Raw genomic sequence first — 24914 nt, 5'->3', positions numbered from 1 at the left:
TACTGCAACGAAAACAGCCAATTACTGAGGCTGGCAAAAGTCATGCTGAGCCCAAGGAGCTGGACCCAGAGGGTGTGTGCTGTGTGATCCCACTGATGGGAAGTTCAAGAATAGGCAAAACTAGTCTATGGTGGCAGTGTCAGAGGGGGGTGTCCTTGGGGGGCAGTACCCCTGGGAAGGGGTATAAAGGTGAAATGGAGCAGGACGCTATGGTCCTTGCCGCCCCCCCCCATGTCCTCAGCCTGCCTTTTGTCTGTGGAAAAAATTTAGCCAAAGAATAAGTTTAATCAGAGAAGTGAGAAAATGCAATAACAGAGGAACACAGTCAAAGGAGACCAAATAATAATAGTTCAGTCATTAAGCAAAGTCAAGGACCTTTAGTTCCTCCTCAAGGGCTAGAGATAATATTCTGAGCCATATCCTGTGAGCTGTCTTATAGGTACTGAAACCCCACCAGGTGGAAGACATTAACTACGTGATGACCAGGCTGTAGCCATGACATAAGCTGCCACAATTCCAAGAATTGGCCCAAAGAAATGGAAACAAACCGACCCTGGAACCGAAGATTAACTGTACCTAAAACAATCGAGATGACGCTGGTCAGACCACTGAGGACCAGTTTCAAGACGACTGTCAGAGCTGACTGCGCTGTTCCTGCATGTAGCCCCCTCCCTCTGTCTGTAAAAGCTCTTGCCCCCTGATTGTCGGCGGGGGGTGGAGTCGGCCTTTGGACAGGCGTCCACCCTCCTCGCCGATTGCCGGCCTCCAAAATAAAGCAACCTTTCCTTTCCTACCAACACTTGTCTCTCGAGAACTGGCTTTCGAGCGGCGAGCGGCCGGACCTGGGTTCAGTAACAAAGGCGCTTTCTAGGGTGTGCAGAAGAGGCTCTGGTGGTCACGTGGGCATGTGCCTACGTCGAAGTCCATCCAGCCGTACCTTGGGGAGCTCTATTGTGTGTCTGTTATGCTTACAGAAAATTACAAGTAAGAAATGAAGAGGATGCTGCAACCCAATATTTATTTATTTATTTTGGCTGTGGCGCGCAGCTTGCGGGATCTTAGTTCCCCGACCAGGGATCGAACCCAGACCACAGCAGTGAAAGCACCGAGTCTTAACCGCTGGGCCGCCAGGAAATTCCCTGCAACCCGATATTCAGCAAACACCACTTTGGGGATTAAGCACAAAATGTTGGATAGTGCAAAAAAAGTGTAATGGAAAGAGAGAGGGAGGGAGGGAGGGAGAGAGGGGAGCGTGAGGGGGAGGGGAGAGGAGGAGGGAAAGGGGACGGGAGGGGAGGGGGACCCTCTTCCCACCAGCAGGGGCCGAGGTCCTAAGGCCTCCTGGGAATTCTGTGACCCGGGCCGCTCCCGGCTTCCCAGCCAAGCTTCCAGGAATTGTGTGTCTCCCTCCAGGTTCATGAACCACCGAGTCCCTGCCCACAGGAGGTACCAGCCCACGGAGTATGAGCATGCCGCCAACTGCGCCACCCATGCTGTGAGTCTTGGGGGGATGAGAGCTGGAGAGGGGGGCTGCGGACGCAGCCTCTTTGCCCTTGGAGAGATTGTGTTTCCGTTCCATGGCAATGTCCCTGTTCTCAAGTCTTCCATGGCCTGTTCTCAAGTCTTCCATGGCCCTTGGAAGAGCGTGTGGGATCTCGAGGGAAGGTCATTTGGGGAAATTGGAGGTGCTGAGCGTGCCTCTCTTTTACTTTAAGAACCTTCAGTGGCTCCCTAGTACCTTGTACAGCATCCAGGCTCGGTAGCAAGCTCCCAGATAGGTCTTAGCCTCTGTGTTATGTTGGCCCACCTTCCACTGCCACGATCTTGTCCCCAGGCTCCAGCGCCCTGAGCCACCTGCTGTTTCTGAAATAGAAGGCATGACCCCGTGCCTTTGCACATGCTGTTCCCTCTGCCTGGAATACTTGCCGTCTCCCCCCACCCCAGCCTTGTGTAAGAAATCCTTCTCTGGGCAGTGGTCCTTAACCCTTTGGTGCGTGGGCCCCTTTGAGGATTTAATGAAGCTCTAGACCTACTCTGTCCAGCTTGGTAGCCACTGGCCTCATACAACTGAAATGCAGCTTGTCTGAATTGACATGTGCTGTGAGTATAAAATACACACCAGCTTTTAAAGACTTAGCATGGAAAGAAAAGAATGTAAGGTATCTTCTTAATACTTTTCATATTAATTACACATTGAAATGAAATTTTGGATATATTGGACTAAGCAAAATATTAAAATTAATTTCACCTATAAATAATTTCCTTTTCAAAATGTGGTGACTACAAAATCTAAAATTACCTGGGCCACCCACGTTATAGTTCTGTTGGCTGGGGCTGCTGTAGAATCTCTCTCCAGAAAAAGTGCTCCTAACACACGAAATTGGGCAAACCCTTGCAGGGACCCTGTACCCCCAGTGCTTCGGCGAGTTCTGAGACTTCTCAGAGGGAACGATGGATAAACCAGGCTTCGAAGAGTAGACATGATAGGGAGGGATGCCTTCTTCACAGAGAACCACAGGTGCAACAGCACAGAGGCATGAAGCGGTGTGCCCTGACCGGGAGGCTGGGGTATCAGTGGACCCAGGGGGTGGGGGGCAGTGGCCAGAGATGCTTCTTGAAGAGAGGAGATCTTGGCTTCCTGTTTTACCACGATATTCTGTAGAGTTATGCTGTCCAGTATGGTAGCCTCTGGTCTCGTGTAGCTGTTGGAATTGAAATTGAAACCAATTAAAATGAAAACTTCAAGTCCTCAGTGGTACGAGTCACATTTCAAGTGCTCAGTAGCTGCGTGTGCCTAGTGGCTCCCATACTGGACAGTGCAAATCTAGAATGTTTCCACCATTGTAGGAAGTTCTGTTGGGCAGTCCAGAGTCTATGATGGAGGCTTCCCTCCATCATAGAATTTCTGTTGGACAGTGAAGATCTGGAACCTTCCCACCATCATGGGAAGTCCTGTTGGACAGTGCAGGTCTGGAGAAAAGGCTCGGGTTGCTCAGGGGCTCTGTATTTGCCTGGACCCCACTCCAAAGGCTGGCCCTGCAGCACCTCTCTCCATCCTGCTTCCAGCTCTGGATCATTCCCAGCATCCTTGGCAGCTCCAACCTCTACTTCCTGTCGGACGATGACTGGGAGACCATCTCTGCCTGGATCTACGGCCTCGGCCTCTGTGGGCTCTTCGTGGTGTCCACCGTGTTCCACACGATCTCCTGGAAGAAGAGCCACCTCAGGTGCCTGCTGCCTAGCCCATGGGAGGGGGCGAGTTCCTGGAGGGGTGACCAGGGCTGGGACCCACGGTGGGCTGAGGGGTGAGGCAGGATGCCTCGGGCCACGCTTGGCTGAGCCAGGAGGGGCCCTGGATGGAAGGCCTTGTGCCGTCTTTGCCTCGGGCCGGCGGGGTTGACTCCCACGTGGGCGGACCACCTCACCCTCATTTGCCTCGTTTGCTCACTTCTGCGAGTCCGGAAGAACAAGCCCCTCGCTCCCAGGGTCATTGTGAGGGACCCGCATAATCGTCATGATAATCGCCCCCTTCTGGGCTCCCCCTAGGTTCCAGGCATTCTGCAGATGTCCCTCTGCATCTTTCCAATAATTCTGCGACGTAGGCATTAGAATCCTGGATTTTAATTTTGATTTGTTTTTAATTTTTTAAAAATTGTGATAAATACACAGGACATAAAATTTACCATCCTAACCATTTTAAGTGTACAGTTCGGTAGTGTTAACTGCACCCACCTTGCTGTGCAGCCATCACCAGCATCATCTCCAGAACATTTTCATCTTCGAAAATTGAAACTCTGTCGCCATTAAACGCTAACTCCCCATCCCCCGCCCCTGGCACCCACCCTTCTACTTTCTGCCTCTATGAATTTGACTGCTCTGTGTACCCCATGTAAGTGGAATCGTATAATATTTATCCTTTCGTGAGCCCAGTGTCCTCAGGGTTCATCCGTGTTGTAGCAGGTGTCAGAATCACCTTCCTTTTCGAGGCTGAATCATATTCCACTGTATGGATGGACCACACATTGTTTATCGCTTCATCTGTTGGTGGACCCTTGAGACGCTTCTGCCTTTTGTGACTGGCTTCTTTCACTGACCGTGATGTCCTGGGCTCACCACGTTGCAGCTTGTAGAATCCCTGTCTTGTGGATGACGACACTGAATCTGGAACGTGACTTGCGCAAGGTCACCTAGTTGTGTCCAAGCCAGTGTTGATTCTGGGTTTCCAGGGCCCCCATAAAGTGAGGGGACGCTCTGGTCCATTGTAGCAGCTGCAGTGACCACTGGTCCCCATGTCCAATGCCCCCTCTTGCCCCCAGAAGCCCTGTGACTCTGCTGTATCCCAGCCCCTCCTGTCCCCATTCTTTCCTCTCTGTGGCTCCTGGTTGCTGTAATGAATTACAACACACTGGGGGGCTTGAAACAACAGGAACTTAGCCTCTCATAGTTAGGAGGCCAGAAACCCGAGATCAGGGCATCAGGAGGGCCATGTCTCTACGAGAGGACCCTTCCCTGCCTCTTCCAGCTTCTGGTGGTTCCCATGGTTCCTTGGCTTGCGGCAGCATCACTCCAATCTCTGCCTCTGTCTTCACAGGCCTTCCTCCCCGTGTGCCTCTGTGTCCAAATCTCCCTCTCCTTTTTCTTCTAAAGACAGCGGTCATTGGGTTTGGGGCCCACTTACCAGTGGTGTGACGGTGCTGCCCTTTAGTGTCCTCATCTGTGACGTGGTGGATGAAAAGTGTGGTCCCTGCCTCCTAGGTGGGATTAAAGAGTTAACGCTCGTAAAGAGCTTAGAACGTGCTCTGGTTATAGAACGTGCTCTGTATGTATCAGCTGCTGTTCTTTTTATCTCTAGGAAGACTTGCAGTTAACCCAGCATCAGATAGAAACACGGCCAAATGTAATGAAGGCTGCAGTCGCTAGATAGAATCACAGTCTGTACTAGTTATCCGCTGCTGCGTAACAAATTACCCTGAATCATAGTAGAGGCTTCAAATAACAGTAAACCCTGATTCTTTCTCAAAGCTTCAGAGAGGCAGGAATTTGGGAGCTTAGATGTGTGTTTCTGGTTCAAGGTTGCTGATGTAGTCGTGATGCTGCCCGGGGCTGCCGTCACCTGAAGGCTGGACCTGGGCTGGAGAAGTCACTTCCAAGGTGTCTCCCTCCCAGGCCTGACATGTCGGTGCTGGATGCTTGTGGGTGCTCAGTCCTTCCCACGTGGACCTCCCCTCGGCCACATGGCTCGTCCCCTCCCAAAGTTAGTGATTCAAGAGAACAAGGCAGAGGCTGTGATATCTTTTATGATCTAGCCTTAGAAACCACACACCATCATTTCTGCAACCTCCTGTTGGTTCCATATGTTTGCCATATTTGTTGTGGGAGGGGCCGCACACAGGTGTGAGGACCAGAAAGTGGGGCTCCTCAGGTACCATTTTGGAGGCTGGCTACCACGCTGGTCAGAGGTATTGATGACTGTAATTTGCTCTTCAAGGGGAGGTCATAAGGGAAACAGTAACGTTTATGAGCACTTCCTGTTATGCGCTGTGCTGAGTCCTGACCCTCTTCGTCCTCACAGCGACCCCGATAGGTGGCCAGTGTCCTCCCTGTTTTACAGCTGAGGGAGCTGAGACCAGGGAGGGTAAGTAACTTGCTCAAGGCCCTAGTCCCTCTGTGGTAGGGTTGGGATTCGAACCCAGGTCTTATGGCTTCAGAGCCTGGACCTGAACCAGAATGCCAGAACCCAGAGGGTCTTCAGGGGGCACCTAGGTTTGTTGGTTTTGCACTTATTTTTCTTTAATGAAAGGAGAATAGAATAGAATTAATAAACATTTAATTTTCCATATTTTCTTCTGCTTGCTAGACTTCTGTTGAGTATGTTTTGTTTTTTGCGGTACGCGGGCCTCTCACTGTTGTAGCCTCTCCCGTTGCGGAACACAGGCTCCGGAAGCGCAGGCTCAGCGGCCATGGCTCACGGGCCCAGCCGCTCCGCGGCACGTGGGATCCTCCTGGACCGGGGCACGAACCCGTGTCCCCTGCATCAGCAGGCGGACTCTCAACCACTGCGCCACCAGGGAAGCCCTGAGTATGCATTTTTAAGTTCATTTTTATTTTTATTTTATTTTTTAATTGAAGTATAGTTAATTTACAATGTTGTGTTAGTTAACAGGTACACAGCAAAGTGATTCAGTTATACATACATATATATGTATATGTGTTTGTATATATATATATTCTTTTTCAGATTCTTTTCCAATATAGGTTATTACAAAATATTGAGTATAGCTCCCTGTGCTATACAGTAGGTCCTTGAATTTCTTTCGTTGTTTAATTGAAGTATAGTTGATGTACAGTATTATATAAGTTACAGGTATACAACATGGTGATTCACAATTTTTTTAAGGCTTATATTCCATTTATAGTTACTACAAAATACTGGCTATATTCCCTGGATTGTACGATACATCCTTGTAGCTTATTTTATTTTATTATTTATTCATTTAGTGTTTTGGCCATGCTTCACGGCTTGTGGAATCTTAGTTCCCCGACCAGGGATCAAACCCAGGCCACCACAATGAAAGTGCTGAGTCCTAACCACTGGACCGCCAGGGAATCCCCCTTGTAGCCTATTTTATATGTAATGGTTTGTGCCTCTTCATCCCCTCCCCCATGTTGCCCCTCCCCCTTTCCCCCTCCACACTGGTAACCACTAGTTTGTCCTCTGTATCTGTGAGTCTGTGTCTCACACTTTTTTTTTTTTTTTTTTTTTAAACATCTTTATTGGGGTATAATTGCTTTACAATGGTGTGTTAGTTTCTGCTTTATAACAAAGTGAATCAGTTATACATATACATATGTTCCCATATGTCTTCCCTCTTGCGTCTCCCTCCCTCCCACTCTCCCTATCCCACCCCTCCAGGCTGTCACAAAGCACCGAGCTAATATCCCTGTGCCTTGCGGCTGCTTCCCCCTAGCTATCTACCTTACTACGTTTGTTAGTCACACTTTTTTTTTTTAAGCTGCTGAATTCTTTATCATTTGAAATCTTTCAAAAAGCCCAGTATATAAAACAGAATGCAGACTTTCTCTGATTAAAATATGGGAGGATGCTGTCAGGGGGAGGAGGGTCCTCGGTGGTACCCCCAAGGTGTCTCCATTCAACTCCTAGGGTGACAGGGAGCCTGGTTGGAAGACCACTGCTCTGGTCACTCACAGATGGGGACACCGAGGCCCAAGGGGTCATGGTGGACGGAGGTGCGCCAGCCCCGAGCCCAGGCTCCCCCAAAGCCCGTCGGTCCAGGGCAGGGCCCGTAACCCGCCTTCTCTGCCACAGGACGGTGGAGCATTGTCTGCACATGTCCGACCGCATGGTCATCTATTTCTTCATCGCGGCCTCCTACGCGCCCTGGTGAGTGTCTCTGCGGGTCCCTGGGAGGGCTGGCGTCCTCCCTTTCCTTTGTTTGAATTTCTTCGTGTTTGGCTGGGTGATGTGTTGGCACAAAAGCGTGTAGGTAAAAAGACACCCACCACCCATTCTCCTTCCTAGAAGCAACCACTTAGTACCAGTTTCCTGTGTATCCTTCCGGACTGCTTTTGTGTAGGAAAGAGCAAACGTGTATGTATGAGTACATGTACAGACACACATTTGCATATATGCATATGTATATATGCAAATACACGCACACATGCTTATATTTATACTTATACTTTCCTACTTTAATACAAAAGGAAGGATACTGTACAAACTGCAGTTTGCTTTCATTCTCTTAGTTGTGGACTTGGGGACATCTTTCCGTATTTGTACCTTGAAGATTTCCCCACTCCTTTTTCTTTCTTTCTTTCTTTTTTTTTACAGCAATATAATGTTCCCCGGCCACCCCTATTGATGACTATTTATGACGTAGGCACTCCCCCTTCCTTTGCTATAACAAACAGGGCTGCAGTGAAAGTCCTTGCTGTTGTGCCACTCAGCACAGGTGCTTGGTTCTGTTGGCTCGAATCAGGTGGAATTGTTGAGGCAACCTTTTCTGATCTACAGAAACAGCAGGTTCATATGGCCAAGCCTGATCTTTGTGGGGTAAATTTGAGGATTGGACGGCTGGGGGGCAGGAGTGGGCCTTACTCATTTGGCTAACTGTTGCCAAGTCACCCTCCACAGATTGTACCAGTTTAAACTCCCCCAGCAAGGGACTTCCCTGGTGGCGCAGTGGTTAAGAATCCGCCTGCCAATGCAGGGGACACGGGTTCCAGCCCTGGTCCGGGAAGATCCCACACGCTGCAGAGCCACTAAGTCTGTGAGCCACAACTACTGAAACTGCGCTCTAGAGCCTGCAAGCCACAACTACTGACCCCATGTGCCACAACTACTGAAGCCCCCTCACCTAGAGCCCATGCTCCGCAACAAAGAGAAGCCACCGCAATGAGAAGCCCGTGCGCTGCAACGAGGAATAGCTCCTGCTTGCTGCAACTAGAGAAAGCCCGCGCACAGCAGCAAAGACCCAACGCAGCCAAAAATAAATAAATAAATAAATAAATTAAAAAAGGAAAAACAAAAAAATAAACTCCCCCAGCAAGTGCCTCAGGGTTTTCGAAAGTTCTGGAATAAAGAAACACCCAGGTCACACGCGAAAAGCCGGGAAGCCTGCAGAGCCCCTGTGAGGGGAGAAGGGCCGTTCCAGTCACACTTGTTGAATGTGTCTGGGTGACCGGGCAGTGCTGGGGGTCAGGACGCTAAGGTTCTAGCTGGCAGAGGGGCTCTGTGACAGGACAGTGACAACACGGTGACACGGGCTTGTGCGAATGCAGCCGTGGAGCTCAGAGGAGGCACCACCCTGCAGAGGCGGCCTCAGGAGGGCTTCCTGGAGGAGGTGTGCTGCTCTGAGAATCTGCACGTTGGCCTCTGAGGAGTGGGAGCCACGTTGGCCTCTGAGGAGTGGGAGCCACAGAAGTTTGTTCCATTTTTGCCTGGGGAATTCCCATTTTTGGCTGTCATAAACGGAGCGTTCTTTTTTATCATCTCAACTAATCACCGGGGTTTTGTCGGTGCGCATAAAGATGACTGCTTTTTTTTGTTTGTTTGTTTGTTTTTTGCGGTACGCGGGCCTCTCACTGTTGTGGCCTCTCCCGTTGCGGAGCACAGGCTCCGGACGCGCAGGCTCAGCGGCCATGGCTCACGGGCCCAGCCGCTCCGCGGCATGTGGGATCTTCCCGGACCAGGGCACGAACTCGTGTCCCCTGCATCGGCAGGCGGACTCTCAACCACTGCACCACCAGGGAAGCCCGACGACTGCTTTTGAAACGTGCCCGGGGGATATGCACAGTGAGTTCCCACACGCTGCAGCCAGCACCCAGGTGGAGAAACAGAACATCTCCAGCCCCTCCCCAGTCCGCTGCCCCCCACAGTCCTGACATCTACCATCATAGGGTCGTTTTGCCTGATTTCTTACCTCATGTTAATGGGATCGTCGTTCCTTCGGATCTTGCTTCTTTCGGGCAACATGGGGTGAGCGTCGTGGAGTCCTGGTCGCAGGAGTCAGCGTCCAGTCTGCTTGCGGACGGGCTCTGGGCGAGTAAACAGGCCTCTACCTCCTGTGACCGGCATTTGAGGATGATTGTTTCTCCACGGTCCTCGGGCCGTTGTAGCGCGGGTGTGGTGGTGAACAGGGTACAGACGGGAGCTGCGGGTCTACACTGAGGAGTGGTTGGGGGTTTGAAACAGGATATTGATGTAGTTTTCTTTTTTGGACTTAAAGGTGATGCCTTGGGAGCAGGGAGGTGTGAGGAGGCTGGTGCAAGGACCTGGGAGAGAGATTGTGATGGCTGGGGCCCTGGTAGCAGCCTTGGAGTCGAGAGGACGGATAGATGGATGGGTGGGTGGATGGATGGATGGATGGATGGAAAAGACATTTACAGGAAACTGAGTGGACTGAGTGACTGAAGGTGGGGGAGAGGGGATGTAGAGCAGGGGATGCCCGGGTTTCCGGCATCAGCTTTCCCCAGGAAATCAGCGACTCTCGGGAGCGTTAGGAAATCAGCCCTGCTGCCGTCAGCCTGGAGACATCGTCAGAGGCAGCCCCATGCCCAGCTGGGCTTTGCGGGAGGAGGGGACGTGCTTCTGTCCTGCCGACCAGGATGCTTCTGGTTGTCGGATGCCAGGTGGGCAGGCGTATGGAGGCTCCGAGAAGCAGTGTTGGTCCTGGGTGAGGGAGGGGCTGCTGCTGGAGTGGGTAGGTGGGAGCCATGGGAGAAGCTGAGAGCAGGGGGGAGAAGCCAGAAGCCGTGGCTGGGCACTCAGTCCACAAGGCCGCCTCCTGATGGCCCCATGTCACCCCCAGGCACCACCTGTAGTTGTTGGGAGCCAGGTGATCTCAGGTTTCTTTTTGGATGTTGCCAATTAGAGTAAAGCTAGGTTTTGTGCTCAGCTGCCATAACTATCCTTGATGTAGATTTCTAGAATAGCCCTCTGACTGTCCCCCGCTTGGCTGATTCAGTGCCTGGATTTCTACTCTTTATCCTTGGCTGTGACCACTTGGGCACCGGCTCTGTGCCCATCCCGTGCTGGTGTCTGAAGATACGGCTGTGAGCAAAGACACAGACTCTCTCTCCTTATGGGATTTACAGTCTCACGGAGGATGCAGACGTTGACTGTCCCAAGGATACTGACACAAGGAATGAACCACAACTGTGCCGTGAAGGAGGGGTACAGGTGCCGAGGTGGGGAGATGTGCCCTGGCTTGCGGGCTTTGTAGGAGGAAGAGTCGGCAGAACTTGGCGGTTGCTTGGATGTGGGGTTGAGAGAGAGAGAATCAGAGGACACAGACGTCATTCACGTGATTCACGAGGCCAGCAGGACCATGTCACGAAGGATGGAAAAAACTGGCAGGATCAAGTGTGACACAGAATCTTCCTTCCCCAGTGCTTCGGAAAACAAACACAGTAGAGTTATAAATATTGAGGTGGGCAAAAGAAAAATCACCATCTTCTGGAACCAGAGTCCCTCTCTGCAGGAATCTGGAGCGTTTCCGTGCAGTTTAGCTGTGCAGACGGCTGCACAGGTTGAAGGCAGTCGGCGTGCTGGACAGGAATGCATGTGTGTGGGGCGGGGCACAGGCCTGCCCTGTCTGGGGCCCCGGCTGTGTGCCTAAGCCAACAGCTGGAGAAAACACACAGAGGCCAAAGGCTGGAGGAGGCTGGGACCCACAGATGCCTGGCCCTGGAGACACCACCTGTGCCAAGGAGTGGAGAGAAAAGCCCACTTTCTGGGAGCCTGGGAGAGAGTCACAGGAATCCAGAAGGAAAGAAGGAATTCCTTCTGCAAAGTCTCTCCGTCACCCTCTACTGACAGACTTGATGCTGTGCCATTTGCAAAGGAAGAAATTCATGAGGCCCAGCTCAGTTAAAAACCCAGCCAGCAAAAAGGGTGAATGTAGAGCTGAGAGTCCATACATTAGTAACCAGCCTGGAGGGATACTCACCTTATATTCCTGTCCCCTTTTGGTGGCCAGTTTGAGCGGTTTTCAGGCGTTTCCTACAGGGACTGTTGCTGGGATGAATGTCCTTTTCTGTGCCTCTGTGTGCTCGCAAAACAGCGTTCCTCTGGCCAGCCCCTGAACTTGGAGTGCCTGGGCCACGGGCTACGTGCCCTTCAGAGTCCGATACATTCTCCAAACAGGCTTTACTTGTTTATATGCCCACTGGCTTGAGATGCCCTTTTCTTTCAGTGCTTGGACATTATCAGTTGTGCTAATTTTGCTCTAATAATTGCCTATTGTTTCAGTTTCCCTTTCTGTCTCTCCACGTGTCCTCCCGTGAGAGGCCACATCCCACACATGGAGCCATGGGGACAGGGGTTCTCTGGGGTCGGTGTTCCTGTGACGGGCTGGCTGTGGAGGGCTAGATCCCAGTGCCCGCCTCAGGCTGTGCCCTTGGCTCTCCCTCCCAGGCTGAACCTTCGCGAGCTGGGCCCCTGGGCCTCGCACATGCGATGGCTGGTCTGGATCATGGCCTCTGTGGGCACCATCTATGTCTTCTTCTTCCATGAGCGGTAAGCCAGGGCTTGGGGGAGCGGCCTCAGGTGGGGGGGTGCCTCCATCAGGGCCTCCTCCCTGCCCCCAGTGAGACAAGACCCCAGGATAACCCCAGAAGCATGAGGGCTCAGCTGTGCCTGGCATCCCTGTGTTCAGGTCCATTGATGGCCACCAGGTCCACAGCCCATAGGGTCAATCTGAAGAGTTAAAAAAAAAAAAAAAAAGGCATTGTAGGTTCCTAGACCCACTGAATGATGTCAGGTATTACCTGCCTTCCCGAAGCTGTGTTAGCGGATAAGGGGGAGAGGCTCTCAGGGCTGCCCACTTCCTTCCATCCTGCTGAGTGACAGCTGGGAGTGATTAAGTGTGGGAAAGAAGCAGAGCTAGAGAAGCCAAAGGGAATAACAGACTCCTGGAATCTCCAGGGACAGCAAACAGGTATCAGCTGGTGCAGCCACTCGGATGGAGAGTGGCTGCTTGGGCCTTGTGCGGAAAGGTGCGGGGATCGAATAGTAATGTCTGCCCTGGGTTGAGCATGGGAAGCACCCATAGGCATGCTACACCCAGCATTTGCAATCCTCAAATGTCATTTCGTGGATGTGGAAACCAAGTCTCGAGAGGGAAAGAGACCCTCCCATGGCCACCCAACTCTGCCAGCACCTGCTGGGTGTAGCTGGATGAAATCTGGGCCCAGGAGTGCTGGGCAGAGGGTGGAGTCCCTTTCTCTCATGCTTCCGGCCAGGGTGTCCCCTCCTAACCCGAGCGGGGAGCTATCCCTTGTGGGGAGGCTGTCCTGAGGCCAAGATGGCTTGTCTTCCTGGCAGGTACAAGCTCGTGGAGCTGCTCTGCTACGTCGTCATGGGCTTCTTCCCCGCCCTGGTCATCCTTTCCATGGTAAGTTGCCCCCACCCGGCGTGGGGCCTCCTGTCTGGCTGGAGGGGACTCACAGTGACTCTGGAGATTGTCAGGTTGAACCTTCTCCTCTGGCAGACGAGGGAACTGAGGCCCGGGGTCAGCGTGACTTGCGGGCTGAGGCAGGAGAACGTGCAGGTCACCCCAGGGCTCGGCTCCCCGGTTCTACGGCACCTCCTCTCTCTGCTTCACCTCCAATGAGTTCGTTAGTCCCTCGGGGCTCCAGTTCCCGCCTATTTAGGGATCAAGTAAGAAAAACCCATGGACAGTGATTAGAATGGTGCCCGGAGCAGAGTAAGTACCCGATCGCTAAACTAAATCTATAATAATAACATAGGTGGCCATGGAGGCAGAGCCAAGTCTCAGACTTCTGACACCCCCTCTGATGCTTCCACACCCTAAACTGCTTCTTGACACGTGAAGGTTGACCTCTTTACTGTGCGTCCTGAGCCCTTGTGACGTGCAGGAAGCTTGCTCACAGGACCTTACTTCCCCGCCCCAGGCGTCCTTGGAGATGGATGTGACCACCTCCGTTTTATGAACAAGGATGCTCAGGTTCTGAGAGAGAAGGTGACTGGCCCAAGGACATGCAGCCCTCAAGGGGCTGAGCTGGGATGTGGCCCCATAACCTCCCACCCCGAGTATCGGGATCTTTGGGCTGCACCACCTTGCCCTGTGAGCAGGAGAGCCTTGCAGGGAGAGGCCTCAGGGCCCCAGCCATGGAAGAGCAGCAGCTTGTGTGGCCGTGGGTGGATCCCCTTTCCTCTCTGAGCCTCAGTTGTCCCTTCTGTCAAATGGGCACGGTCAACTCAGCCTGCTGGTACCTCCCTAGGCCAGGTAACAGTTCCTTACTTTTAAATGATTATTGTTGGCAGATGTTAAAAATGTATGTAGTCGAGAAGCCACTAGATTGTGAACTTTAAAAGGGTGAATTTTATGGTGTGTCAATTATAGCTAATAAAATTATTTCAAAAGAAGAAAGGACGTATGTCCTATAGATCTTGCTGGAGGAATTTGTGTTTAAATAGATATTTCTTTTTTTTCCCCAAAATTAAAATTGACTGTTATCTGTTTGAAATGACCAATAAATAACTTATCCTATAAATTTAAATGACATTATATTATATATATTTGAGGCATTGATCTTTGTCTAAATTAATCTCTTATCTATGAGTAGCGGTTTATTTTAAAGTTGAAAATATTTTGAAGTGAAAATTTTCTGAGTGTGTTAGTATCCATACATAGCTCTTAAAGAAAATGTATGTAGTCAAATCTAGCACGTTTTTTTTTTCTTTTTCTTTTTTTTAATTTTATGGCTTTACCTTAAGTGTTATGGTTAGGAAGGTCTTCCCTTTCCCAAGTTTATGTAAGTATTTACCTATATTTTCTCCTGTTTCTTTTACGGTTTAACTTTTTTAAACTCTGTATTCCCACCGCCGTTTCTTATGTATATGGTGATTCCTCCCCAAGTGATTAGGCAGTTATTTACCTACCATTTAAAAATGTTCCTTTTATCATATGTTAGCTTCATATACGTATACGTGGGTCTGTTTCACAAGTTGGCCTATTCTTATACTAGTACCAAACCATGTTACTTATTTTAGCTTTTGTTGCATCTTAATACTTGGCAGTGAAATCTCTCCCCATTAGTTTTCCTACTCAACATTTTCCCTGTGATTTGTATTTATTTTTACAGATTACCTTCCCTCCACCAAGTTTACTTGTTTAAATATGTATGTTTAAGTTGTATCTATTAATTATATAATATCCATCAAATTATGTATTACATAATTTAAATACATATATACATATATTGTAAGTGTATATTTAAATACATACTCACTGCAAAAAATAAGTCCTGTCTGAAAATGTATAAAAGAGCTGAAATCCCCCTCTCACCCCCTCCCCAATGTGATGCCCCAGCTGCAACCACCATTAATTGTTCGTTGTGTATCTTTTACATTTTTTTTTTTTTTTTGGCTGCACCACTTGGCTTGCGGGATGTTAGTTCCCTGACTAGAGACTGAACCCTGGCAGTGAAAGCGCTGAGTCCTAACCACTGGACCGCCAGAGAATTCCCTCCATTTTTTATCTATAGGCAAGTCTATGTGGATATGCGGACGTATTGACTTGTTTATTTTTCTTTTACAAAAATGGGATCACACTGTTCTACAACATGCTTTTCTCACTTGGCATGTTGTCGTGGGCGTGTGTCCATGCCTGTCACATAGTCACCCTGCCTCGTGAGATTGCTGTGAAGATGGCATTAGTTACCTCACGTAAGGCCCCCTGCGCTGTGTACAAGGCCTGGCACATAGTAAGCGCTGGGAAGTGTTACTGTAATATGTCCTTAATACTCAGGTATCACCTCTTGAGAACTGGGTGCGTGACTATACATATGTTCAATGAAAATACTACCCAGCTGTTCCAAAGACTGGCGTGGATCTCCACGTGGGGATGTAGTCTGATCTCCACAAGACTCTGTCGTGGAACTGATGTCTCAGGACGGCAGGGATGGTGCGAGCCCCCTTTTCTAAAATGATTAGTTCCCCTGCACACGTACATGTATATGAAGTGCAGACCGTAGGTATATCGTGTGTGTCTAGACAATTCTGGAAGGATACCGGCAGACACCGTTACTGGTGGTAAGCAGTGATACCTGCGGGAAGTGGGCTCAGGGAGAGGGGGCAGTGGGCTCTTCTTACTCCCTGTTCCCTCCGTCCCTCCTGTTCTTTGAGCCCCCATAACCAACAAAAACCCAGGTGTTAATAGTGCGCACCTCAGAGGGCTGGGACTGCTGCTTTTTTCTTGCTGCACTTCATTTTTCTCTAAAATTTTTCGCCATGAGTATGTATTACTTTAAAAAAGTGTGATAAAATATGCATAGGATTTATGATTTTAACCATTTTTAAGTGTACAATTCAGGGGCATGAAGTACCTTCACCTTGCTGTGCATCCATCACCATGATCCATCCACAGAACTTTCTCATCGTCCCAAACTGGAACTCTGTCCCCGTTACACACTAACTCCCCTCCCCCACCCTCAGCCCCCAGGAGCCACCCTTCTACTTTTTGACTATGATTTTGACTCCTCCGGGGACCTCCCGTAAATGGAATCCTACAGTATCTGTCCTTTTGTGACCGGCTGATTGCACTTTGCATAACATCCTTGAGGTCCATCCATGTTGTATCATGTGTCAGAGTTTCCTTCCTTTTTAAGGCTGAATAATATTCCATTGTATAACGTAATGTGAATAACACTTTGTTATCCATTCTTCTCTTGATGGGTAACACTTGGGTTACTTCCACCTTTTGGCTACTGTGAATAATGCTGCTGTGAACTTGGATGTACAAGTACCTGTTTGAGTCTCTGCTTTCACTTCTTTGGGGATACACCCAGATAGATTGCTTTTTAGAAAAAGATAACAAAGCTAGAAAACATTCTTTGAGATTTTGATAGAAATGTGTTACACTGGAGAATGAATGTGGGGAGAACTGATGACGTCGCTGTGTTGAGATGCCCCACCTGGGGCTCTGGGCTGCCTCACCATCCACACGTCTTCTCGCCTTGGGTGGTGGGGGAATGGCTGGGTGATTCTGGTCTTGCTGGCTGCTCATCTGACCTGTGCTCACCCTTGTCCTTGCCGACAGCCCAACACCGAGGGCATCTGGGAGCTGGTGACCGGAGGGGTCTTCTACTGCTTGGGCACGGTGTTCTTCAAGAGTGACGGGAGGATCCCCTTTGCCCACGCCATCTGGCATCTCTTTGTGGCATTTGGTGCTGGTACCCACTACTATGCCATCTGGAGGTACCTGTATCTGCCCAGCACCCTGCAGGCCAAGGTGTCCAAATGAGGTGGCTCAGCCTGCACAGGACATTTAGGCTTTTGGAGCAGAGCATCACAGGGAGTGCTTCTGTGAACTTGAGCCCAGCGCCCAGGCCCCCCGTCTTTCCTCCTATGGGTAGAGCTTTTTGATGGGTCCAAGGTTACTTCTGGTGACAGCCAGACCACCCCTTGGGTCCTAGGTGAGAAAGAAAGCATTTAGTCATTTTTACGGAGGAGAAATTAACCCTGTAATGTGTTCCTATTCTAGACAAATGTTTCCTAATACAACATCGTCAGAAAAGGGGGCAGACGTGGTCCTGGCCAATTGAGGAATGATGGGCCAATATGAGCTTCCTATAAGGTCCTGAGAAATCTATCAGGGAGTCTAGTGGGTTAGTTATACCTGGGTGGCCAGGGCCTCCTTCTTTGCTACCAAAGTCCTGGCTGGGGAATTGTCCCCTGCTCAGGGAAAGTCACCCAGCTTGTAGATCAGGGATGGTGAATATCCACGACCGTGGCAGACATCACCAATCAACTGCAGCGTGGCGTGGTATCAGGATCCTTCCCAAGACTGCTCTGGGAAGCCACTACCAATCGACTTGGCACTCATGATGGCACCTCTTTGCCTTGCTTGCCCCGTGTGCTCTGCCCTGGGGTCATGGCCAGACCAGTTCAGTGTCTCCATGTCAGGGAGCAGCTTATCCCCTAGAGGGGTCGGTTTGGGCCCGTGGGGGGAGACCGAGTGTACCCAGAGCAGCCCCTGTCATTCTACTGCACCGTAGCTGGTTCTCAGTGCAGAGGAATGGGTGGTTGGGGATGGGAAAGCTGTCACTTGGCCATTTCTTCTCATGCCGAAAAATCCAGAGAAATTATGAGAGCCATTCATTGGGGGTGGGGTGGGAATGGGGAGGGGCAGGCAGACCCCAAGAACTTGTGTACTTGCTCCTGGTTTAGGGTTTGTGGTTCAGATTCTTACCGGGTGCCAATCAGCGGCCCTTGGAGTCTCCTCCGATGAGCCCTAGAGAGAAGGCCTCGGCTGATTTGATAGGGATCTGGGCAGAGTGACTGGGTTACCCCAGCCTCTGAATCCCCCGGTAGCCCAAAGAAAAGGCTTCCAGGGGCCTATCCTCGGCCCCCTCCCAGGGCTGGGCCAGCGATCTGTACCCGGTACAGGGACATTTACTGGGAGGGATCCAGGCCTAGATCCAGGGTCTGACCTGGAATCTCAGACTCTCTGGGTCAAGATCTGTCTCATTCTACAGGCTTCGTTCTACGACTCCCAACCAGAGTCAAGTGGGCAAAGACAAGATGCCTTATGCTTAGTTCTCGTACATTCCAGGGTATTTCAGGACTCCGGCATCTGGAATCCCATATCCAAGCCGGTATTAAATCGTCCGACACATTCCTCAGGCAGGCAGGTTCTGAGCTGGGAGATGCCTTGGGGATGTTCTGTCCTCTTGCCTCTGTGTGTGTGTGTGTGTGTGTGTGTGTGTGTGTGTGTGTGTGTCTACACTGACACTCCCAGACCCTGCAAGTTGCCTCTGTTCTGCACACCTGCCCTGTGGAGCCCACCAAGTACTTCTCATCATTTGGGGTCAGGGTTGGAGTTGGGGGGGGAGGGGAAGCTTTGCGGGGGAAGGTCAGGCTGGAGGGCAAGGCTTGCCCCTGGTTGGGGGCAGGGACACTGTGACCTGACCTCTGCCTGAGCCTGAGGTGGGGAGGGGTCACGTGGGTTCTGGGATACTGTTTAGGAAAGCTCCCAAAGCATGGCACCATGGCAGGCCAAGATGACAGTCCCGTCATCAAGGGGTTGATGGGGACCAAAGCCCTGTGACAGGGCCAATGCTGGGTGCTTGGGACACTGACCCGGGCTCTCTTTACTGGCCCCCCAGCCCCCGCTGAACTCCTCTGATACCTGCATCTCATTGTTCCTCCTCCTGGGTGTTGGGTCTTACATTTTCCCCTAGACAGCCTGCCCTGTTATCTCCCACACCTTTTGGGGTGCCGGTTCCTCTGATGGGGACTCTGTTCACCCGCCATTCAACCAACTCACTCCTACACATCCTTCAAAGCCCTACTCGGGCATCAGCACTGAAGAACTTCTGACCTTCCTCTGACTTAGGGGCTCCCTCCTCTGCTTCCCCAAAGCCCCTGGGCTCACCTGCCCACACTCGGAGCCTTGTCCTTTGTCACCCTGGTACTTGCACCTGCCACCCAACCCAGGAGCTCCTGGAGGGAGGGACTGCATCTTGCTAGACTTGGGACCAATTGCGGCATCGCCCCCTTGCTGAGGGCTTGGGCCGATTCCTTAACCTCTCTGGGCCTCAGTGTCCTCTGCTGTAAGATGGGTGTGATAAGGCTACACCTTGCAGGGTTGCTTGAAGATTCAGCAAGTTAATGACTGTAAAACATCAGGCCTGGTGTCCTAATTAGCTCCCTTGGTTGGAAGGCAACCCCTGATAATGATAATGAGGGGACAGAGCCTGTGCTGCCCAAAGGAATGAATCACTAATGGTGGAATTTCTGACTGTGGACAGGCTGGTGAGGACACTGGAGGGTATTCTGGGTATTCTGTGCAGCCTTGACCACGCTCCCCCACCCCCATTCCAATTCAGGACCTGCTTCCCATGAACTGTCTCTCTTCCCCAGCATCATTCTGAGAGTGAATTTCCCAGGATTCGATTTAATCCAAGCCTAGACCCTGGACCTCCTCCAGATATATCACGAACATTGCAGGAAAGGAAAAGATGTTCCTTAGGCCGGTCTCTTCTTAGGTAAGGCCCTGTCCCAGGAGCATTCTAGGATGTGCCCTGGGCATGTGGAGTGGAGAGGTCACGACACTGGAAATTCAGATGCCCGCCAGCTCCCTCTTCCCTGAAGCTGTCATGTGCCAGGACGACCCAGCATGGCGGCTGTTTTGCCCCAAGGAGCCAGGGGAGCAGTTGGCAGCGGACTGGCCTGTTTGACATTCCGGGCACTTTGGCAAGTGCTCCTGAGCTGGGCACTGCCGGGGCGCACTGAGGGGTGGGACCTGATGCGGAGGCTGGAGGTGAAGCGGGTGGGGCAGAGGCTCACATTTCAACAGCACACGTCCCATGGCACCCCATGCTGGCGGCCAGGCCTGCAGTTGACCACCTGCTTAGTTAATCCGTTGGCCATGGTCAGGACAAATCAGAGCAGGCACGCTTGCTGGTGGAGGCCTGGTCCCCAGCCGGCAGGGTTTCCCTGAAAGGCCCAGAGCAGGACTTGCTCAGGGCTGTCCCTAGGGCCACCAGCCCCTCAGGCCAGGGAGGGATTGAAATCAATATCATAGACCAGAGCTGCCTTTCTGTCTTGTTTGGAAATTGAACGTATGCTGGGAACAGGGCTGAGCATCCTCCTTTCCATCAGCCTCGGGCTCAGGCTGGGAAAGGATCCTAGGAAAGCCCTGGCGGGGATGACTTAGAAGGCGGCAGTCCTGGGCTTCAGCTCACCCAGCTCTTTTCCATACCTGTCTGCCAAAGCCAAAGTGCTCTTAATGTTTTCCTGCAGCTCTGCCTGAGCCCCGGCATTGGGGCCCGGGCCTCCATGGGGAACACGGGGAGGGGCTGCTCAGGCAGCCCACAGACCCACATTGGCTTCAGGCACCACGGGTGCTCCGAGGGGCAGGTGGAGCTCAGAGGCTGGGAGATGGGTCTAGTGACCTGGTCAGAAAGGCACCTGTCAAATTTGCTGCCGTGTACTGTGTAACCAGATGCTGAGATGTAGGCTCTGGGAATAGCATCGCGGGGTCTGTGGGGTCCGGAAGGTGCCTGTGGAAACCCCAGCAGCCACTTCCACATGTGCACACCTGCTCAGGTGTACTCACGGGAGGAGCAGGAAGCTGAGGGAGGCGGGGGCTTACCTGCAGGGCGCTCCTCCCGGGCCGGGGACTGGTCTCTGTGCCAGTGGCTTTAAAGATGCTCTCTCCACTGACGGACATGCACCCTCACTCCCACCCCGTGAGGCGAGGATTACTGGCTGGTTTTACAAAGCAGGAAACCAAAGCACAGGGAGGTTTGGCGACTTTCCCAAGGGCACCCAGCTTCGAACCGGCAGAGCGAAGCTTTGAAGCCAGGACTCTCTAACCCCCAACCGTCACGTCCCTTGAGCAGATCTCCTGCTTCCAAGGAAACCCACTACCCCCAAGTCTTTCCTCCAGGGAGGAAAGCCACGCTCAAAATTTTTAACAATAATTAAAAACAAACAAAAAAACCCCACACCCTGGCCTGCAGCCAATTTCCATGGTGTAAATACCAACCCCCCTTCCCCCACAATGGCCCAGTTCACCCTACCGGAGTACAATCCTGAAGATGCATCGGGAAGAAATGCGTACAAGCCAGGCCCAGCACACCGCTGCCCCCTGCTTCCCAGTGGTGTTCCTCTCGGAGGCTGGCCAGGGATGCAGCTCGGAAGGATCCTGGGGTCAGGCCTGTCACCGAGACACACAGAAATTTTGTCTCAGGAATCTGGAGTCAGTCCAGCCCTACACTGGCCTGCGTGCAAGGCCCCTGGCCAGTCCTCATTCTCTGTGCCTCAGTTTCCTCATCTGTAAAATGGAGCTTGCGATTGGTGTATGGAACCGCTCTGTCCTGTTAACTGCAGGGCCAAGGCCACGTCTTTGCTGGAAGAAGTCAGAGCAGCTGTTCTCAGCCCTAGGGTTTGGCCAGAAAACCACCCAGGGAGATGCTAAACTGCAGACCCCAGATCCCCACCCACTCCCCGGAATGCTGAGCCAGCGGGTCATGGTGGAAGGGCAGTTGGAACTCTGGAGTCTGAACTTCCAGCAAACTCCCGGGTGGTTTGGACACTGGCTTCAGAAGCCCTGCTCTGGAGCTCATCTTCTCTGAGGCGCCGCCCTGCTTGTTACTGGTGAGGTTCTCCAGGGGACAGAACTCGTGTCCCGGGGCTGGGGACCTAACCAGTGCTCTTGCTTTTCGCTGTCTCTTTTTCATGTGGTTTCACGTTAACCCTCCCAGCAGCCTGCGTTTATACACAAGGCTATTCCTTAAACTGGGCCCTGTCACTGATTTTTCCTAGCTCAGTCCCAAGTCCTGTGTGATTTCCATGGTCCTTATCGTCACTCTGAGAGGTAGGTATGAGCCCATTTTACTGATTTGGAGACTGTGGCTCAGAGAGGCTAAGTAACTTGTGAAGGGAAAGTAGAAATAAAGAATCCCGAATGGACAGAGAAATAAGAGACATCGTCAACAGCAATGCTGTCCAGTATGGTAGCTGTTAAATGCAGGTGGCTCTTTAAGTCAATTAAAATGAAATAAAACAAAGAATTCCGTGCCTCAGTCACACTACCCACATCATAAGTACTCAATAGCCCCACGGGGCCAGTGGCTACCTTTTTGGACAGCCTCGCCACAGATCATTTCCATCATGGCAGAAAGTTCTATTGGATAATGCTGGTAGATCAGTGGTTCTCAAACTGTTTGGTCTTGGAACCCCTTTGAACTCTTAAAAACCACTGAGGACACCAAAGAACTTTTGTTTATGGGCTCTATCTATGAACATTCATCATACAGGATGAGAAATTAAACCCGACAGTATTCTAAAATGCCTATTAATTCATAAACTCATCACACGTTAACGTAAGTAACATTTTTCTATTAAAGATGACGGTATTGTTTCCAAACACCAGAAGATTTAGGGGGGAAGAGTGGCATCATTTGTGTTTTTGCAAATCTCTTGAACGTCTGGCTTAACGGAGGGCACCCGAGTCTCCCGTCTGCTTTTGCATTTGGCTCTGTGGCTTCTGACATCACCCGTCCTGTAGCCTCTGAGAGCTCTGCGTGAGAGCGTGAGTGGGAAAGAGGCAAATAATGTTGTAGGGTCATGATGAAAACAGGCTGACTTTGGGAACCCCCTGGAAGGGTCTTGGGGGGCCCGTGGGCCCAGACTAAACGTGGTTAAGAACCAGGGCTGGATCCGGAGTTGTCCCCTTTGTTTTACATCTGGAGACGCTCTGTCAGCGGTACTTATCATAGACCAATGCTATCTAATTTTAGCCCATTTTAGCTGAACCTGGAGACGTGGGCAGGACAGAGAGGCAGGAGGGGTGTGAGCAGTGGTCTGGGGTGCCCTCTTGATGTTGAGGGCAGGCCCCGTGGCCGTCGACTGTTGGCAATGCCCAGTGTCCAGCAGAGCGTCCAGCGCTTAGTAGGTGCTCAGACACGTGCTTGGGAGGAACGGGCGACTTTGAGCTTGGTCTGGCTTGGTGCCCACCTCCTCCTCTCTGAGGCTGGGAAGGCTTTTGGCGAGGGAGCCTCCTGCAGTCTTGGTCCCTTTACATCTGGGGCCAGAAGAGGCAAGTTCACTACCAGGGTCCGCGGGGACACTGACCGCCCTGGCCTTTACTCTTGGTGTCTCTGCACATCGGAAGATACCTCGGAGCGCTCCCGGGAGGCTCTCGGGCTAGTTTTTCCAACTCCAGTTTGTAGCGAGCTTTGCCTCTGCCCTGAGTGGGTCTGCAGCCCCCAGGGTGAAGGAGACAGGACCCCGGTGAAACAGACAAGGTCTTCACATGTCAGGGTGGCCTTGAGAAGAGACCCTGAGACTCATTTGCGGGAATGCATATCCAAGTGATTTGGACGGGGGTTGTTTCCTTAAAGATGTTTTCATTATAAAAATATATGCTTACTGGAATTCCCTGGTGATGCAGTGGTTAAGAATCCACCTGCTAGTGCAGGGGACACGGGTTTAATCCCTGGTCCGGGAAGATCCCACATGCTGCGGAGCAGCTAAGCCCGTGAGCCACAACTACTGAAGCCCACGCGCCTAGAGCCCGTGCTCCGCAACCAAGAGAAGCCACTGAAATGAGAAGCCTGCGCGCTGCGATGGAGTAGCCCCTGCTCGCTGCAACTAGAGAAAGCCCGCACGCAGCAACAAAGACCCAACGCAGGCAAAAATAAATACATTTAAAATAAAGTATCAATAAAAGCTTTGGAAAAAATATACACTTACTATAAAAATTTCAGAAAACGCTAGACAGGTAGAAATTATTTGGCAGTGTCTGCCTCAGGTAACCAACCACTCACCTGTTTCTTTCTGCTCTCTCTGCTCAATGTGTACTTTTGCACTTTGGTGTTTTCTCCTCTTACTATAGACACCTTTACACCCTACCTTTTCTCTTAACTTTCTGAGTATTTTTTCTTATTATTTCAAGCCCTTTATAAACATTATTTTAAAAGTCTACATTGAGCGGGTGTACCACAGTTTCTTTCTTTTTTTTTTTTTTTTGCGGTACGCAGGCCTCTCGCTGTTGTGGCCTCTCCCGTTGCGGAGCACAGGCTCCGGACACGCAGGCCCAGCAGCCATGGCTCACGGGCCCAGCCGCTCCGCGGCACGTGGGATCTTCCCGGACCGGGGCACGAACCCGTGTCCCCTGCATCGGCAGGCGGACTCTCAACCACTGCTCCACCAGGGAAGCCCTCCACAATTTCTCTAATCATGCTTTTAATTCAGGTGATAAACATAGCTCTGTGATGAGGATCTTTCGACATAAAGTTTTCCCTCATGTTGAGCGTGTTTTCTTTAGGCCACACGAAGACGATAGGTAAAATTTGTTTCCTGCTCTCGGGCTGCCCAGTCCTGGCCGCCACCTTCCTGCTGTCATTGGGCTGATGATTTCCTACAATTGGCCACTGTCCCTGTCCCTGAGGGAGTCTGGGCATCCAGGAACCTCCTGCCTGGGTGCCGCCAGAGAGCTGGATTATCTGGGAGGTTAGGAAAAGTCAACCCTGGCGTGAGGTGTGAGCTGTGGAGGAGGGAGGGGGCGTGTGTCTGTCCTACAGGTGGTCTGGTTGGTGGCGCAGGAGGGAGATGCGTGCGGGTTGTGGAGGGGATGCTGCAGGGATGCAGACGCCACCCTGTTTGACACTGTCAACCGCCGGTGGGAGGTGAGAAGTCACAGAGGGCACCGGTGTGCTTTACATGCGTGTGGCGCCCTGGAGACCGAATGTTAGGTATTCAGGAACTTGGAAAAAGTCCTTAAAACCGTGGCTCGTGTGAGACTGGTCAGGGTGGGAATATTTACACCTTGGAAATCGGCAAAGGCTGCACACCAGAGCTTAACGTTTCTGGAAGCTGGTTTACCAGTGGGCTGCAGCCTTCACCCCATGTACGCTTT

General features: G+C 51.5%; 1 protein-coding gene across 1 annotated transcript; it reads left to right on the top strand.

The window, feature by feature from the left end:
• Positions 1-1331: 1331 nt before the first annotated feature.
• MMD2 (monocyte to macrophage differentiation associated 2) lies at positions 1332-16832 on the top strand. The gene is made up of 6 exons (XM_022565444.3): positions 1332-1495; positions 3067-3227; positions 7328-7402; positions 11936-12037; positions 12845-12914; positions 16584-16832. The coding sequence occupies exons 1-6, from the start codon at positions 1418-1420 to the stop codon at positions 16785-16787; spliced, it is 690 nt and encodes a 229-aa protein (XP_022421152.2). The 5' UTR covers positions 1332-1417; the 3' UTR covers positions 16788-16832.
• The last annotated feature ends 8082 nt before the right edge of the window (positions 16833-24914 follow it).

This window comes from Delphinapterus leucas, chromosome 15 (genome assembly GCF_059928025.1).
Source record: "Delphinapterus leucas isolate spDelLeu-1000000601 "Yukka" chromosome 15, BTC_Dleu_Yukka2, whole genome shotgun sequence".
Taxonomy (NCBI): domain Eukaryota; kingdom Metazoa; phylum Chordata; class Mammalia; order Artiodactyla; family Monodontidae; genus Delphinapterus; species Delphinapterus leucas.
The sequence above is the reverse complement of the archived record's forward strand: the minus strand, read 5'-3'. Positions and strand labels throughout refer to the sequence as shown.

What these genes read in the sequence shown, in the direction of transcription:
- MMD2 (XM_022565444.3), top strand. Translation starts at nt 1,418, where the DNA reads ATGAACCACCGAGTCCCTGCCCACAGGAGGTACCAGCCCACGGAGTAT. An exon ending in TGGAAGAAGAGCCACCTCAG is followed by an intron (nt 3,228 to 7,327) that starts GTGCCTGCTGCC and finishes TCTCTGCCACAG; the next exon opens with GACGGTGGAGCATTGTCTGC. An exon ending in CCCTGGTCATCCTTTCCATG is followed by an intron (nt 12,915 to 16,583) that starts GTAAGTTGCCCC and finishes CCTTGCCGACAG; the next exon opens with CCCAACACCGAGGGCATCTG.